This window comes from Dendrobium catenatum, unplaced genomic scaffold (genome assembly GCF_001605985.2).
Source record: "Dendrobium catenatum unplaced genomic scaffold, ASM160598v2 fragScaff_scaffold_370, whole genome shotgun sequence".
NCBI classification, from domain to species: Eukaryota; Viridiplantae; Streptophyta; class Magnoliopsida; order Asparagales; family Orchidaceae; genus Dendrobium; species Dendrobium catenatum.
Window position 1 is genome coordinate 4718446 of NW_021318832.1, and position 19667 is coordinate 4738112.

General features: G+C 30.8%; 1 protein-coding gene across 1 annotated transcript; it reads left to right on the plus strand.

Moving 5' to 3' along the window:
- Positions 1 to 3145: 3145 nt before the first annotated feature.
- LOC110113864 (zinc finger MYM-type protein 1-like) lies at positions 3146 to 4315 on the plus strand. Its single transcript, XM_020846571.2, has one exon. The coding sequence runs from the start codon at positions 3270 to 3272 to the stop codon at positions 4311 to 4313; it is 1044 nt and encodes a 347-aa protein (XP_020702230.2). The 5' UTR covers positions 3146 to 3269; the 3' UTR covers positions 4314 to 4315.
- The last annotated feature ends 15352 nt before the right edge of the window (positions 4316 to 19667 follow it).

Consider the following 19667-nt stretch of genomic DNA (forward strand, 5'->3'; position numbering starts at 1 on the left):
CATGCGACATGTGTTGCTATTGAATTTGTTTTAGGTTTGATTCTTTTATCTGCATGCATGAATTAACTCTGTTTAAAAAGTGTTGAAAATATGTTAGTATTTTGTCATATCAAGCACTATGAGAAATGTTTGGGATATTTTTCACAGCAAATTCAAACATAATTAATGTAATGGCACATATTATCAAGAAAAAAGATATTTGAAATATCAAAACTTGCACTTGTGATTATATCATAAAATTTAAAGAAATGAGGATTCCCGTAATAATGATAATTTTTTATTTCTTATCATTTTTTTTTTGGAATTTTGTTTTAACTTACAAAATAATATTTGAATATTCATATAGCTTTGATTTTTAAATTATTCAAATTCTACTGCTCACTAATGTAAATGTCGTAGAAGAAAAATTAACATAAATTGATACTAACTAATTCATCGATATGTGAGGAATAAGACATAAAATTTCTCGTAATGTATTTTTTTCTTGTTTCTTCAAATTTTTAGTTTATGATAGTATAAAATAGCTTAATATTATTTTCTACTTAACAAAATACAACACTTTACAAGCCCGCACAGGTTAATTTATTTGAACTATTTGAAATCGTTCTACGGCATTTTGAACTCAATTTTGACACTTTTGAATCTATTCGGGATCCTTATGCCCGAGTTTGGGTTATTATGGAGTTTCAAACCTCGTTAAAAAAATTTACAATAGTTTTGACATGTATTTTTGGACTTATGGAGCTTCGTTGTCCAAAAATAGGCGGCAACATATGTATCATCAAAAAATTATCTTGATTAACATGAATCTCGAAGCAAAATCAAGTTGAAAACTTCCAAAATTAAATCTATGCTGAAAAAATACAAATTCATTCGACTCAATTTAACAAACTTATAGTCAAATTGAACATCTTCAAAATACAAACCCAACGACACTAAATTTGACTCAATCCGAGCCCTAATGGGTCCAAATCAAAGACTCGAAGCGCATTTGGAAAGTTCAAATCATAAATTGGATTATCAAACAATTTTCAAACATAACATGCTTATAGTCGAATCGATCGGCTCGACGAGACGAATCCAACAAGCCCAAGACCGTCGAATTCTAATATCATTAAGACATTCAAATGCTCATTAAATAGTCCATGATCAAAGGGATCAATATCGATCATCCATTTAAACTTACAGTCCATGACTATAAAAATATAAAATTGGCCACATGTATCTCATTTATAGGTTTGAGCTAAGTGTTGAATGTTATAGAATTGGCCACATGTATCTCTTAGTGAATGTAAAAAAAAGGATTTTTACATACATAATACTTAAAATTATTGAAAATACATATTTAGCATCTAAACTTCTATATTTACTAATATACCACCTAAAACCCATCTTTTAATCAATTCTAACATTTCGTTCAAACCTTCCGTCAAAAATCACTTTCAGCGATTGTCTCCCCCGTCAATGTCACCCTTTCACAATGAATACAAGTATCTCATTGGTTCAATGGAGTGGTAGAGTACAAGAAAAGGGAGATTTTAGGTGGTACATTAGTAAATATTGAAGTTTAGTTGTTAAATATGTATTTTTAATAATTTTAGATGTTATGAATGTAAAAATCCAAAAAAAAAAAAAAGAATGATGTTATTCAATTTCTATTATATAAATTAGTTGGCAATATAATTATTTTGCGAGTCATTAGACTTAAGGAAGTCCCCTACCAAGCTAATAAAAAAAACAAACTTTGCGTGAATAAGTAGAACAACTATAAAATAATAATCAACCATATAACGAAAGTTATCCATTATGTTGATTTAGTGTATCATACTTATATGTTTAGGGCTAGTTGGATTTGCGATTTCCTCTTGGGATTAAACCAAGTTGATATAGATTGGATTTGACTAACTTATTTTGAACCAAGCCAACTTGGTTTAATTTTAATTTTCAATAAAATTAAAGAATGAGGGTTTTCATAATATTCACAAGTTTTTTTTTTATCACTGTCTTTTTTGTTTTGTTTTTTGGAAATTTTACAATAATATTTGTATATTCATACAGCTTTGATTTTAAAATTATTTATATTCTATAGCTTGTTATTGTAAATATCATAGGAGAAAAATTCATATGAATTTATACTAACTAGTTCATTGAAATGTGAGGAAGGCATATAAAAGTCGTTTGGAAGAATATGCACAATGATATAGAATAGTACTTACCAACGGCGGAGTGAAGGGGGGCCCACGGGGGCACGTGCCCCCCCTCGATTCGGAGATTTGGCTTATATGGTTGCTGTTTTAAAAAAAAAAATTTGCAATGCCCTAAGTCCTGAACCCGCTGCGGTTGACGGCTTGACGACGCGAGAGCGAGAGGCAGGCTTCCAGCGACGACGTCGAAGTCGCGTTCCAGGCTTCCAGCGACGACGCCGTCGACACGTTCCAGGCTTCCAGGGGCGATCGCGTTCCAGCGTGCTCGACTGCTCGGTGGCACGGTGCTCCAGCGACCAGCGGAATTGAATTCCAGCGACGAAGTAGCGTTCGATTGCGAACTACTTTAGGTAAAATGATTTTTTTTTCAAGTTTATGTTTTATTCTATTGCATTCTTGATAGATTTTATGTGTTATTCTTTGATTTATTTTCAAGTTTATGTTTTACTCTTATGTGTTAATTAACATAAGTCTTAATGTGTTTGTCTTTTAATTTGTTAAGTTCTTAACCGATTGTCGATTGATCTTGCAAAATAATAACTAGGTTTTTGTCATGGAGAAATATTTTAAGAAGATTTCACAGAGTTCAAATGAGACAAGTAAAAAAGATGAGGAGCAAAGTCCAAAAAAAATTTGCGTGGAAATTGAATCATCAAGAAATCAAGAAGTAGATTTAGAGAACCTTCCATCTGATCCTGGTTTGCGAATCCCTTTCTATGAATTTTCTCCTAATATTCAAGATCAAGTTTGTCGAGCTTACTTGCAAAGAGGACCATTCCAACCTCGCATTCATGAATTTCCTCAAACCAAATTTGGGGCAAAGGATAGACGTTTCAATGTTGCATGGTTTGATAAATATTCTAATTGGTTAGAATACAACATATGCAAAGATAAAGCTACTGTTTATATTGTTATCTATTTAAAGCAGTAGGAAGAGGAAATGAGGATGATGATGCATTCAATAAGAATGGATTTTCAAATTGGAAAAAATCAAATAGATTTGAACTTTATGTTGGGAGTCATAATAGTGCGCACAATATTGCACGACGAAACTGTGAAGACTTGATGAATCAAAGTCAACATATTGGTTTTATGTTTAAGAAGCAAACAGATTATGCCACAACTGCATATCGGACTCGTCTAAATGCATCGGTTGATTGTGTGCGTTTTCTTTTAAGGCAAGGGCTAGCTTTTAGAGCCCATGACGAGTCTGACACATCCAGAAATCAAGGAAATTTTCTTCAACTGTTGCACTTTTTAGCTGAACATAACAATGAGATAAATAATGTGGTGCTAAAAAATGCTCCTGAAAATTTAAAGTTAACAGCACCAAAAATTCAGATGGATATCACCAGAGCTATTTCGATTGCAATCACAGACTTTATAAAGGAAGAAATTGGAGAAAATTACTTCTCTCTTTTGGTTGATGAAGCACGTGATATTTCCTCAAAAAAGCAAATGGCTATTGTTGTTCGATTCGTTAACAAAAAAGGTATGGTGGTTGAACGTTTTCTAGGCATTATTCATGTTGCAGAGACAACAGCTAGAACTCTAAAAAAATCTATTGAAGAATTGCTTTCAACTTATGGTTTAAGTATATCCAAATTGCGTGGTCAAGGATATGATGGAGCAAGTAATATGAGCGGGGAGTTTAATGGGTTAAAGACATTATTTCTCAATGAGAATAATGCAGCACATTACATTCATTGCTTCTCACACCAACTCCAGTTAGCCTTAGTATATGTTGCTAAAAATCATGTTCAAATTGCTCTCTTATTCTTAGTAATTTCAAATATGATGAATATTGTTGGGGTTTCATGCAAGCGACGTGACCAACTTCGAGATAAGCAACGGGAGAGAACTTTAATGGAATTACAGAATGGAGAACTAGTAACTGGACAGGGGTTGAATCAAGAAATAACTCTCAAGCGGTCAGGTGATACACGATGGGGATCACACTATGAATCAATTATTAGATTGATTACAATGTTCCCTTCAGTTATTGATATTCTAGAAGTGGTTGTTGAAGATGGTATCAGTTCTGAACAGAAACGTGAAGCTTTTGCATTATTAGGAACAATGCAATCATTTGAATTTTCATTCTGTTAACTATTGATGAAGGATATACTTGGTATAACTACTAAGTTATCACAAGCTTTGCAAAGAAAAGAACAGGATATTGTAAATGCCATGTCTTTGGTTCGAATATGTAAAAATAGGCTTCAACTTATGAGAGATAACAAATGAGAAGAGTTCATCACCAAGCTAACTTCTTTTTGCGAGCAACACAAAATATATATTCCTGACATGAATGATAGATGGGTTACTCGAGGACGGCCTCGTCGTAGAGCTCAAGATATGACAAATTTACATCACTTTAGAGTTGAAATTTTCTACACAGTTATTGATATGCAACTTCAAGAGTTAAATAATCATTTCACAGAGACGAATACTGAGTTGCTTTTATCTATTGCTTGTTTGAACCCATCTAATTCTTTTTGTGCATTTAGTAAAGATAGATTAATTCGAATGTCACATCTTTATCCATGTGATTTTACTCCTGTTAAATTGGAAATTCTAGACAATCAGTTGGAAATTTATATCATGGATATGCAGTCAGATTCACATTTCTCATTGTTAAAAGATCTTGGACATCTTGCTGAGACAATGATATAGAACAAGAAAGATGTTTTATATCCTCTTGTTTTCAGGCTATTAAAACAAGCTTTAGTTTTGTCGGTTGCAACAGCAGGAGTAGAAAGAGTATTTTCTGCAATGGCTATCATTAAAACTCGACTACGAAATATGATTGGAGATCAGTGGATGAATGATACTTTACTCGCATATATTGAGAAGGAAATATTAGATTGTATTGAAAATGATGTAATTGTCAATCTTTTTCAAAATATGAAGAGCAGACGCTATAAATTATAAGTATTTTGCATCTTATATTTAATATTCGATCTTTTTAAAAAAAATTTTAAAACTACCTATGTCGGTCCCAAGCCCGGATGCAAAAAAGTTGACGGAAATTTTTTTTAAAGAATTTGTGCCCTCTCAAGGAAATTTTTCTGGCTCCGCCACTGGTACTTACATTTATTTATTCATTAATGAAAGAGAAGAGCATGCACTAGAATTATGGGCTAGAATTTTGTTAAATTGGATGAGTTTTATTTCTCTTTGTACATTTTCTCGTAGAAAAGAAGCAGATTAAGATGTTGCAAAACTTGCAATTGAGATTGTATCAGAAAAATTGAAGAATGAGGATTCCCGTAATATTCATAAGATTTTTTTTCTCATCATTGCATTTTTTTATTTTATTTTTGTAATTTTTGTTAGCATAAACAATAATATTTGTATATTAATGCAGCTTTGATTTTTAAATTATTTGTATTCTACTATTCACAACTATAAAAAAAATAAAAATACTACACACTACTATAAATGTCGCACGAGAAAAATTCATATGAATTGATACTAACTAATTCATTGATATGCAAGGAATAAGGCACATGAAATTTCTCATTATGTAGATTTTTTCTTATTTCCCTAAACGTTTAGTTTAGGATATTATAAAATTGCTTAACATTATCTTTTACTTAACACGATCCAACACTTTGCAAATTAATTGATCATTAATGATTATGAAGCTAAGATGAAAAAAGATATGCACATATATACCACCACTCAACAAAATAGACTTCTTCAAATATTTATTACAACTATTACTTTCGATGGAAAAACTTATGTTGGAATGTTGGATTTGTTGGAAGGAGTAAAAAGGTGGCAGAACGAAATGCAACATGTGTTGTTATTGAATCTGTATTAGATATTACTCTTTTATCTGCATGCATGAATTGATCTTTTTTTAAAAATACTAAAAAATATGTTAATATTTTTTCATATCAAGTCATGTTAGAAATATACAGGATATTTTTTGCAGCAAATTTAAACACAATATCTATAATGGCCTAAATTATCAAGAAAAAATATTTGTCATTTACAAATTTGACATATTAAAACTTACCCTTGAGATTATATCAAAAAATTTAAAGAATTAGGGTCCCGTAATATTTAGAAAATTTTTTTTTTACATATCATTGTATTTTTTTATTTTGTTTTTAAGAATTTTTTTAACATCGACAATAATATTTGTATATTCATCCAGCTTTAATTTTTAAATTATTTATATTCTACAACTCACTACTATAAATGTTGTAGAAGAAACATCCATATGAATTGATACTAATTAATTTATTGATGTGTGAGGAATAAGACAAAAGTTTTCTTATGATGTATATTTTTTTTTTCCCAAAACTTCTGGTTTATGATATAATAAAATTGCTTAACATTACCTTCTACTTGACATGATCCAATTACACTTTCTAATTTGATCATTAATGAGTATGGAGCTATGACGAAGAAAAATATGTCAACATATATCACCACTCAACAAGATAGACTTCATCCAATATTTATTACGACTATTAATTTCAATGAAAAAACTTAAGTTAGATTTGCTGAAAGGACCAAAAAAGGATGAAGTATGAAATACAACATGTGTTGTTATTGAATTTGTTTTAGGTTTGATTCTTTTATTTGTATGCATGAATTGGTCTTTTTTTAAAAGTATTGATAATATGTTAATGTTTTGTTATATCAAGCGCTATTGAAAATATTCAATATATTTTTTATAGCAAATTCAAACACAATTTTATAATGGCCCAAATTATGAAGAAATATACTTTTACATTCACAAACTTGACAAATCAAAACATGCACATGAGATTATATAAAAAAGTAAAAAAAAAAAGAGTTCTTGTAATATTCAAAAGAATTTTTTACTTATCCTAGCATTTTTTATTTTATTTTTGAGAATTTTTTTAACATAGATAATAATATTTTTATATTCATGCAGGTTTAATTTTTAAATTATTTATATTTTACTACTACTATAAATGCCGTAGGAGAAAAATTCATATGAATTGATACTAACTAATTCATTGATATGCGAGGAATAAGGCACATGAAATTTCTCATTATGTATATTTTTTCATGTTTCCCAAAATTTTTAGTTTAGGATATTATAAAATTGCTTAACATTGTCTTTACTTAATAGGATCCAACACTTTGCAAATTAATCATGAATGATTATGAAGCTAAGATGAAGAAAGATATGCACACAAATACCACCACTCAATAAAATCGACTTCTTCAAATATTTATTACAACTTTTATTTTCGATGGAAAAACTTATGTTGGAATGTTGGATTTGTTGGAAGGAGTAAAAATGTGGCAGAACGAAATGCAACATATGTTGTTATTGAATCTGTTTTAAATATTACACTTTTATCTGCATGCTTGAATTGATCTTTTTTTAAAAATACTAAAAAATATGTTAACATTTTTTTCATATCAAGTCCTGTTAGAAATATACAGGATATTTTTTGCAGCAAATTTAAACACAATCTCTATAATGGACTAAATTATCAAAAAAAAAGTTTGTCATTCACAAATTTGACATATTAAAACTTACCCTTGAGATTATATCAAAAAATTTAAAGAATGAGGGTCCCGTAATATTCAGAAGATTTTTTTTTTACATATAATTGTATTTTTTATTTTGTTTTTAAGAATTTTCTTAACATCAACAATAATATTTGTATATTCATACAGCTTTAATTTTTAAATTATTTATATTCTACAACTTACTACTATAAATGTTGTAGAAGAAACATCCATATGAATTGATACTAATTAATTTATTGATATGTGAGGAATAAGACAAAAATTTTCTTATGATGTATATTTTTTTTCCCCAGAACTTCTGGTTTATGATATAATAAAATTGCTTAACATTACCTTCTACTTGACATGATCCAACACTTTCTAAATTGATCATTTATGAGTATGGAGCTATGATGAAGAAAAATATATCAACATATATCATCACTCAACAAGATGGACTTCATCTAATATTTATTACGACTATTAATTTCAATGAAAAAATTTATGTTAGATTTGATGGAAGGACCAAAAAAAGAGGAAGAACGAAATACAACATGTGTTGTTATTGAATTTATTTTAGGTTTGATTCTTTTATCTCTATGCATGATTTGATCTTTTTTTTTAGTATTGACAATATATATGTTAATGTTTTGTTATATCAAGCGCTATTGAAAATATTCGATATATTTTTTATAGCAAATTCAAACACAATTTTATAATGGCCCAAATTATGAAGAAATATACTTTTACATTCACAAACTTGATAAATCAAAACTTGCACATGAGATTATATCAAAAAGTAAAAAAAAAAGAGTTCGTGTAATATTCAAAAGTATTTTTTTCTTATCATAGCATTTTTTATTTTATTTTTGAGAATTTTTTTAACATAGATAATAATATTTTTATATTCAAGCAAGTTTAATTTTTAAATTATTTATATTTTACTACTACTATAAATATTATAGGAGAAAAAGTCATATGAATTGATACTAACTAATTCATTGATATGCAAAGAATAAGGCACATGAAATTTCTCATTATGTATATTTTTTCTTGTTTCCCAACACTTTTAGTTTAAGATATTATAAAATTGCTTAATATTGTCTTTACTTAACAGGATCCAACACTTTGCAAATTAATCATTAATGATTATGAAGGTAAGATGAAGAAAGATATGCACACAAATACCTCCACTCAACAAAATAGATTTCTTCAAATATTTATTATGACTATTACTTTCAATGGAAAAACTTATGTTGGATTTGTTGGAAAGAGTAAAAAGATGGCATAACGAAATGCAACATGTGTTGTTATTGAATCTGTTTTAGATATTACTCTTTTATCTACATGCACGAATTGATCTTTTTTAAAAATACTAAAAAATATGTTCACTTTTTTTCATATCAAGTCCTGTTAGAAATATTCAGGATATTTTTTGCAGAAAATTTAAGCACAATCTCTGTAATGGCCTAAATTATCAAGAAAAAAAAATGTTTGTCATTCACAAATTTGACATATTAAAACTTACACTTGCGATTATATCAAAAATTTTAAAAAATGAGGGTCCCGTAATATTCAGAAGATTTTTTTTTACATATCATTATATTTTTTAAATTTTTTTAAGAATTTTTTTAACATCGACAATAATATTTGTATATTCATGCAGCATTAATTTTTAAATTATTTATATTCAACAACTCACTACTATAAATGTTGTAGAAGAAACATCCATATGAATTAATACTAATTAATTTATTGATATGTGAGAATTAAGACAAAAATTTTCTTATGATGTATATTTTTTTTTTCCAAAACTTTTAGTTTATGTTATAATAAAATTGCTTAACATTACATTTTACTTGACATAATCCAACACTTTCTAAATTTATCATTAATGAGTATGGAGCTATGATGAAGAAAAATATGTGAATATACATCACCACTCAACAAGATGGACTTCATCCAATATTTATTACGACTTTTAATTTCAATGAAAAAACTTATGTTAGATTTGCTGGAAGGACCAAAAAAGGAGGAAGAACGAAATACAACATGTGTTGTTATTGAATTTGTTTTAGGTTTGATTCTTTTATCTGTATGCATGAATTGATCTTTTTTTTTAAGTATTGATAATATGTTAATGTTTTTTATATCAAGTGCTAAAGAAAATATTCGATATATTTTTTATAGCAAATTCAAACACAATTTTATAATGGCCCAAATTATGAAGAAATATACTTTTACATTCACAAACTTGACAAATCAAAACATACACATGAGATTATATCAAAAAGTAAAAAAAAAAAGAATTATTGTAATATTCAAAAGGATTTTTTTCTTATCCTAGCATTTTTTATTTTATTTTTGAGATTTTTTTTAACATAGATAATAATATTTTTATATTCATGCAGGTTTAATTTTTAAATTATTTATATTTTACTACTCACTACTATATATGTCGTAGGAGAAAAATTCATATGAATTGATACTAACTAATTTATTGATATGCGAGGAATAAGGCACATGAAATTTCTCATTATGTATATTTTTTATTGTTTCCTAAAACTTTTAATTTAGGATATTATAAAATTGGTTAACATTATCTTTACTTAACAGGTTCCAACACTTTGCAAATTAATCATTAATGATTATGAAGCTAAGATGAAGAAAGATATGCACACAAATACCACCACTCAACAAAATAGACTTCTTCAAATATTTATTACGACCATGGTTTAAAATTGCGCAATATGAGGCCCGCCTTAATTTGCGCAAATCCAGTAAAAAACATATCGATGCTTACGCCTCGAGTTTTTTTTTTTTTAGGCTTGCGCCTCAACTTGGTTGAGGCTCGGCTCGCCTCACTGGCATGAGGCTTACGCCTCATGGTATATATATTAAAACTTACATAAATCTTAAAGTAAATGCCCGATATTGAACTCTATAGGAGAGGAGGAAGTGAGTTCTTATGTGATATGTCATTGCTATTTATTTTTGGAAATTTGAATTATATGTTAATGAAAAGAATACTGGGATTTTGGAAAGATAGAATTTTGAGTTGAACTATATTTCATGTTGTCTTATTATTGGGATATTTTGATTTCACTTCATATCTTATGCTTTTTTAAGTTTTATATTATTCACTCATTGGTATATAAAAAAATTATCATTTTATGTTTACGCAATCTTTTAATTTTGAGGCTTACGCCTCAAAACGCCTTAAGGCTTACACCTCGCCTCACGAATGAAATACGTCTCAATACCCGAATACGCAATTTTAAACATTGATTATGACTATTACTTTCAATGGAAAAACTTATGTTGGATTTGTTGGAAAGAGTAAAAAGCTGGCAGAACGAAATGCAGCATGTGTTATTATTGAATCTGTTTTAGATATTATTCTTTTATCTACATGCATGAATTGATCTTTTTTAAAAATACTAAAAAATATGTTAACATTTTTTCATATTTGTCATGTTGGAAATATTCATGATATTTTTTCCAGCAAATTTAAACACAATTTCTATAATGACCTAAATTATCAAGAAAAAAAATATTTGTCATTCACAAATTTGACATATTAAAACTTACACTTGAGATTATATCAATAAATTTAAAGAATGAGAGTCATGTAATATTTTGAAGATTTTTTTTACATATATAAAGAAAAATATGTCAACATATATTACCACTCAACAAGATGGACTTCTTCCAATATTTATTATGACTATTAATTTCAATGAAAAAACTTATGTTAGATTTGTTGGAAGGACCAAAAAGGAGAAAGAATGAAATACAACATCTGTCGTTATTGAATTTATTTTTGGTTTGATTCTTTTATATGTATGCATTAATTGATTTTTTTTAAAAGTATTGATAATATGTTAATGTTTTATTATATCAAGCGCTATTGGAAATATTCGAGATATTTTTTGTAGCAAATTCAAACATAATTTTTATAATGGCCCAAATTCTGAAGAAAAAAAATACTTGATATTCACAAACTTGACAAATCAAACTTGCACATAAGATTATATCAAAAAGTAAAAAAAAGGTTATTGTAATATTCAAAAGGATTTTTTTTCTTATCATAGCATTTTTTTATTTTTTTTTTGAGAATTTTTTTAACATAGATAATAATATTTTTATAATCATGCAGGTTTGATTTTTAAATTATTTTTATTTTACTACTCACTATTGTAAATATCATATGAGTTAAATTCATATTAATTGATACTAACTAATTCATTGAAATGTGAGGAATAATACACATAAAATTTCTCATGATGTATATCTTTTGTTTCCTAAAACTTTTATTTTAGAATATTATAAAATAGTTTAACATTGCATTCTACTTAACTCTTTGCAAATTGAACCTTTATGAGTATAAAGCTAAGATGAAGAAAGACAGGCCTATATATACCATCACTCAACAAGATTGACTTCTTCCAACATTTGTTATGACTATTACTTTCGATAGAAAAATTAATAATCAATTTGTTGGAATGAGCAAAAAGGAGGCAGAACGAGATGTGACATGTGTTGTTATTGAATTTGTTTTAGATTTGATTTTGTTATATGCATGCATGAATTAACTTTGTTTTAAAAGTGTTGAAACTAAGTTAGTATTTTGTCATATCAAGCGCTATGATGTTTGAGATATTTTTTTGCAGCAAATTCAAACATAGTTAATGTAATGACTCAAATTATCAAGAAAAAAAATACTTGAAATATCAAAACTTGCACTTGAGATTATATCATAAAATTTAAAGAAATGAGGGTTCCTGTAATATCCATAATTTTTTATTTCTTATCATTTCTTTTTTTTTTTTTAATTTTGTTTTAACATAGAAAATAATATTTGAATATTCATACAGCTTTGATTTTTAAATTATTTATATTCTACTGCTAACTAATGTAAATGTTGTAGAAGAAAAATTAACATAAATTGATACTAACTAATTCATCGATATGTGAGAAATAAGACAAAAAATTTCTCATAATGTATTTTTTTTCTTGTTTCTTAAAATTTTTAGTTTATGATATAAAATAGCTTAACATTGCATTCGACTTAACAGAATACAACACTTTACAAGCCCGCACAGGTTGATTTATTTGGAGTATATGAAATTGTTCTACGACATTTTGAACTCAATCTTGACTCGGGATCTTTACGGCCGAGTTTGTGTTATTCTACAGTTTCAAATCCCGTTAAAAAATTTACAATAGCCGTGACACGTATTTTCGGACTTCTAGAGCTTCTTTGTCTGAAAATAGGGGGCAACTTATGTATCATCAAAAAATTATATTGATAAATCACGAATCATGAGGCAAAATTTAATTGGAAACGTTCAAAATTAAATCTATGTTAAAAAAAAAAAATTCAAACTCATTCAAATGTCAAATAAAAAAGTCCATGATCAAAGGGATCAAAACCGGTTATCCATTCAAACTTAAAGTTAATGATCAAACTTATAGTCGAATTGAACATCTCAAAAATATGAATCCAACGATAGTAAATTTGACTTAATCTGAGCTCAAATTGGTCAAAATCGAATACCCGAAGCGCATTTGGAAAATTCAAACCATAAATTGGATGACCAAACGATTTCCAAGCGTGTCATGCTTACAGATGAATGGAGCATCTCGATGAGACAAATCCAACGAGACAAAGATCGCCAAATTTTGATATCATTAAGATATTCAAATGTCTAGTAAAAAATACATGATCAAAGGGATCAATATCGGCCGTCCATTCAAACTTACAATCCATGATCAAACTTACTTTCAAACATATCGTCTAAAAAATATGAACCCAACGATGCTAAATTTGACTCAATCTAAGCCCAAGTGGATCCAAATCAAAGATCTAAAGCGTATTTGGGAAGTTAAAATCATAAATTGGATGACCAAACGATTTCTAAACAAGACATGCTTATAGTTGAATCGAGCGGCTCGACAAGACGAATCTAACGAGCCCAAGATGGCCAAATTTTGATATCATTAAGACATTCAAATGCCCAGTAAATAGTCCATGATCAAATGGATCAATATATGTCGTCCATTCAAACTTGTAGTCCACGATCAAACTTATAGTTGATATGAACAACCCAAAAATATGAACCCAGCAATACTAAATTGAACTATATACTAGCCCAAGTGGGTCCAAATCGAAGACCTGAAGCATATTTGAAAAGTTCAAACCATAAATTGGATAACCAAACAATTTTCAAACGTGAAATGCTTATAGTTGAATTGAGCGGCTCGACAAAATGAATCCAACAATCCCAAGATCGCAAAATTCTGATATCATTAATACATCCAAATGCCCAATAAACAATCTACAATTAATGGAATCTAAATTGACTGTTCATTCAAACCATTCCCAACTTTTCCTTGTTCTCCATCCTATTTACTAGCAATGTCACTTTTATAAAACTATAAATAAACTCCTCATTTCTCATGAAAAAGGAACCCAAACAAGAAATAGAAGAAAGAGAAGGAAGAGAGAAAAACTAAAGTTCTCTTGTCACTAGACTCCTCAACCACCGATTAACGTCGAACTTCTACCTGGCCACCAACTGACACCGGACTTCCGCCCAACCACCGACTAACGCTGGACTTCTGCCCGGCCACCGATTGACACCAAACTTCCTCCTGGTCACCGATTGACGTCGGACTTTCACCCGATTACTAACAATGTTGAATTCTTCCCAACCACTGAACCTCGTCAGATTTTTGTTCGTAATTAGATTTTAACCCGACAATTGACTATTATAATATGATCGTCCTTAATTTCAAGGATTAATCAATCACTTATAATTTATTCAAACACTAGTGAAATCATTGTTGTGAATCTGTTTTCATGGATTAGAATTTTGATGATAGCAAACATTCATGATTTTCTTTGACTACCTTGCCTACTAACTTTTCTGTTCCACAAGATCGAGTGAAGCTCAAGATTGGGTAGATTAAGTCTTAGTTAGTTTGTATTTTTTTTCTTTCTTGAGTCTATTGTAAACAATGTGGTTCCTGATGCTAAGTAACCTTGCACGCACACACCTTAGGAGAATTTATGAATGTTTTCTAGAGTTTACTATTTTTGGTAACATCGTTTGGAATGATATTTATATCAGCCTCAACGATATGTTCAAAAAAAGAAACCCTAATTATGACATCCTTATTAAGGCAGTCGTCATTAAGCACATCATCCTGGACGATTTTGTATCAGCCAGGATGATAGGCTAAAATCAGAAAGAATCAGTCATCATATCAATTTAGGTATTACTTATTTTTGGACATCGTCTTGGGCATCCGCCTGGCCGATACAGCACAATTTTTCCTAAATTAATCTGGTATTTAAAAAAAAGCAATTAAGATTTGATTACACAATTACATCGTCCTGGACGATCGCAGGATCTGTCGGGACGATCCACCATATGATTAGACATCGGACAGCTCTTATTCGGGGCGATGTTCAGAACGATATTCCACGATTTGTACTGATCGGCCAGGACGATATATTATCGTCCTAGGCGATATGAACAAATTTCTTATGATCGTCCCAAATCATCCTGACTGTTTGAGCTTAATTTACACTGATTGGCCAAGATTATATACATATCGATCTGGACGATAAAGTTGGCAAGTTGCAATTAATGAGCTCGTTTTGAGCTCTTTTATTTAAGTTTTGATAAGACACTTAGTAAGGTTCTTTGACAGCCATGCATTGTAGATTTGTTCTTTTAGAGAAAACTTAAAAAGAGAGCTTGAAAGGGAGAGATGAAAGGGTGGAGTTTGAGAGAGTGAGAAAATCCTTGGAGGGGGTTTCAACTTTTAAGGGAGTGTGGAGGGGGATTCCACATGGCTACTCCGAGAGCTTGCACCTTAGTACCATCAGATACAAGGCTTGTCTTGAGGGAAGTTCTGGGAGGAAAAAGATGTAATATCAGTTTTTGCTCCAGGTTCGTCCGGCGGTGAACATTCCTAATGAACTTTCAAATGGTATCAGAGCCGGATTCATAAAATTTATTTTTGAAAACTTTTGAATTTTGATCAATGGCTAATTTTTATAATCGTAATATGGCATAAGTTTATTTAATCACCGAACCACTATAAATCTAGTGTGTTCTCTCCTTTATTATTTTCGCATTTAATTTCCGCACTTTGATTTTCTTTGTCGTGAATCTTGGTTTGGTTTAATTTTGATTGAATGATTTTTAAAATACCAATTCACCTCTCTCTTGGTTAGCCTTGGGACTAGTTCATAAGGGCTTAACATCCCTAAAGAACTTTCAATCATTTCAATTGAGTTTGGCCCTGTGGGTTTTCTATTTTTTAGGGTTTTTCAAGTAAAAAATCTTGTATTTTTTCATTTCCTAATTGTTTGTTTGATATCCGTACAATATTGAGACATAAAATTCTAACTCTATCGCCACGTATATTCTAGCTCGCAACAAATATATTTTAAATTAGTAGAGATATTAAAATATTATATAAATAAATATAAAATTTTATGCTTGAAAGAATTTTTAATGGTATTATTGTAAATCCCAACAAATTTATATTTGATATGTCATCAAAAAATTATTTTGATCATGCATGAATCTCGAGGGAAAAATCAAGTTGGAACTTCAAAAATTAAATTGGAGATCATATGAACTCTGATTTCAACAAACTTATAGTCGAATTGAAGGTCTCAAAAATACAAATACAACGACACCAAATTCGACCTAATCCGTTCTGAAATGGGTCCAAATCAAAGAGCTGAAGCACATTTCAAAGGCTCAAATCATAATTTGAATTATTAAAAAAGTTTACAATCATGACATGCTTATAGTCGAATCAAGCGATCCAACGAGCATAAGATAGTTGAATTCCGATATCATTAAGGCATTCAAACGCCCAATAAATGTTCCACGATCAATAATATATTCAAACCACATATTATTTACTCATGATCTTTCTCCTATTTATTGACCATGACACTCTCAGAAAACTATAAATATATCTCTCATCCCAAGACAACCGCAAGATTTCTACCCAGCGGCCGACCGATGTCGAGTTATGCCCAATCACCAATTGACTCTGTAATTAAGCAAGAAAGCAAGAAAAAAAAAGGAAGAAAAGGAATAGAAGGAAGAAACTCCTCCTCGACCACCTTCTGGCGACTGATCGACGTCGATCTTTCTCCCATCGCCGGATTTCTACTCAACGTTGGATTTCCGTCTATTGTCGAATTTCTACCGAACGTCGGACTTCCGCTCGTCGCCAGACATTTGCCCGTCACTGGACTTTCGTCAGACTTCTACCCAATATCAAACTTCGGTCGGTTGCCAACTTCTGCTCGTAATTGGACTTTCATCAGACTTCTACCCGGCGTCGAATTTCGGCCCGTCGTTGGACTTCTGCCCGTTGTTAGACTTTCGTAGGACTTCTACCAGACTCCTGACTTCTGCTCGTCATCAAATTTCTACATAACGCAAGACTTCTACATGTTGTCAGACTTATGCCCGTTGATGTATTCACATTGGACTTCTACATGACGCCAGACTTCCACCATTCGACGAATTTCTGCTCGAACATCAAATGACGTCGAACTTCTTCCCGACATACAATTGATGTCGGATTTCTACCCGACTACCAACTGATGTCGGACTTCTGTCTGACTGTCAACTGATGCTAGTTTTTTCACCTGACTGCCAACTAACACCGGACTTTTCAAAGCCTCCAATATATGTTGAACCTCCATTGCCCTTCGACTGTGGTCCTTCTGACCTTCGTTGCCCTCCGACAACGATTTTTCTGACCACTGTCGTCCACCAACTGTGATCCTTCCAACCTATGTTGCCCTCCGACAATGACCTAACCACTGTCATCCGCCAACTATATATGATCATTTTGACCTCCGTCGCCATACAACAGTTCTTCCGACAACCGTCACGTAACTACAGTCTTTTCGACTGTCGTCGCTTGCCGACCAAATGAACACCTCAATAGTATTCTTTCAAGTCCCATCATGTAATTTATTTTATATGATGTATATTTATCAAGTCAAGGCCTTCCTCAAAGGAATAGTCTCATTTGTAATCAACTACAAATAATAGTTGATTCATTCAAATTGAGTCAGACCCTATGATTTTTTTTTTTTTTACATTTTCAAGGTTTTACATGTAAAAGTCTTGGCGTCTTTTATGAATGATATACTCTCTCTTTTTATCTAATTGCGTGTTGGATCTTCTATCTTCTTACAAAATTTAGACGTTAAAATTTATATTTCTCAGCCCCGACGAATATTCCAGGGTTCAACAATCAGGAAGTAATGAATGAGAGAGAATAGCCGATAATAGATGACCGATTAGAGACGAGAAGCAGATGTCATCTTCCCCCCACATTAAGAACCTTAACTTTCACAGTTTTCACTAAAAAAAAATCAAATAAATTCTTTGTTTGCTGAATTAATTTCATCGAAAAATAAATGAATAATGTGGTTCCGAAATCTTTACTTTATTGCAAATTACAAGATGGGGGCACAAGGGATCGATCACACATGGCAGCCGCAGAAAAGATAAAAGAAGCAGAAAGTGGAGATGAGGACGATGGCTTCCAGAACGTAGAGGATGCGAAAGATGAGCTCGTTCAGGACAGAGAATCGGACCTGGGAGAGGCGATTCCACCTCCAAGATGATGAAAACGAGAATCTTAGCTTCCACGGCCAGAACGAGCTCCGGCGCCGGAGCCTTTTGAACCAACCCCTCCGCGACGACACCGGCGATTGCGATGGTGAAGGTGTCAGCGGCGGCGACTCCATTTTGCAATGAATTCTCTCTCTTCCCTTCCTTCTTCGGTTAGATTGCGAAAGAACAGCGTTAGGGTTAATGATGGAGGAGGCGAGTATTTAATGGAGGGAAGGAGAAAGACTGCTCTGGAATCGACGCCCGTAGGCTGACTAATGAGAAAGAAAGGAGGAATAAGCTTTTAATCTCTTTGCACTTTCTCATTTTTTCTTTTACCTTTGGAGCAGCGGAGCAGGTTTAGTTGCCAGATCTGCTATAGCTGGAGAAGGAGATAAAAAGAAATTTTATTTTTATTAATACACGTATTGGTCTCAAGGAAAGCTGGAAGAATCTTTTGGCCGTTGGGCTGTTTTATTTGATATTTTAATATAATGTGTTATTATTTTTACCATTTTATTGGAATACTTAAATCATAATCGTTCTCTCTTTTATAATAAATAAGTCGGTTTATGAGTCAGCTCAAACTCGTATAATAAATCTCGAGCTCGAGCTTGAACTAGATTAATTAATCAAGCTCAAGCTCAAATAAGGATGACTCAAGCTCGACTCAACTCATTTACACACCTAGTTCAGATGAAAAAGAAGCACAAAGTAATTTTTATAAGTATTTAAAATTTGTATCATGCTCATTTAAAATGCATTTGGACTTCACCTTATATGAGTGAATTCTATATACATAAACATTTTAAGATTGGCCTACCAACATTGACAGTCACACGGTGTCAATGCCAGAATCATTACTGTTGTTGCCACACGTCATTATTAGCCGTTTTGCCTCTAATGCCATCCACCACTATTATTGTCATTCGCCATTGGCAACCGCTTTGCCGCCATTGGCTACCGCCGTTTATAGTCATAACCAACTTTTACATTAAGCTAATTTTACTTCAAACTAAATCTAAAAAAAAATAAATTTTTATATTTATTTTGTACTCAATCTAACAATATTGTATGCAAAATATAGATAAAAAAATTAAAGATTATTAAAGCATTAATAAAATAAAACTTTGATAGTCCTACAATTTCCTATGTGAATAAAATTGGTTGGTTAGATAAGAACTCTGAACTTATTATTAATATCTTATAATCAATTTTATAACTTGTTTTTTTTTAGTGAAAAATAATTTGTGGATAAAAGTTTTTTACTTTGTTCCAAAGC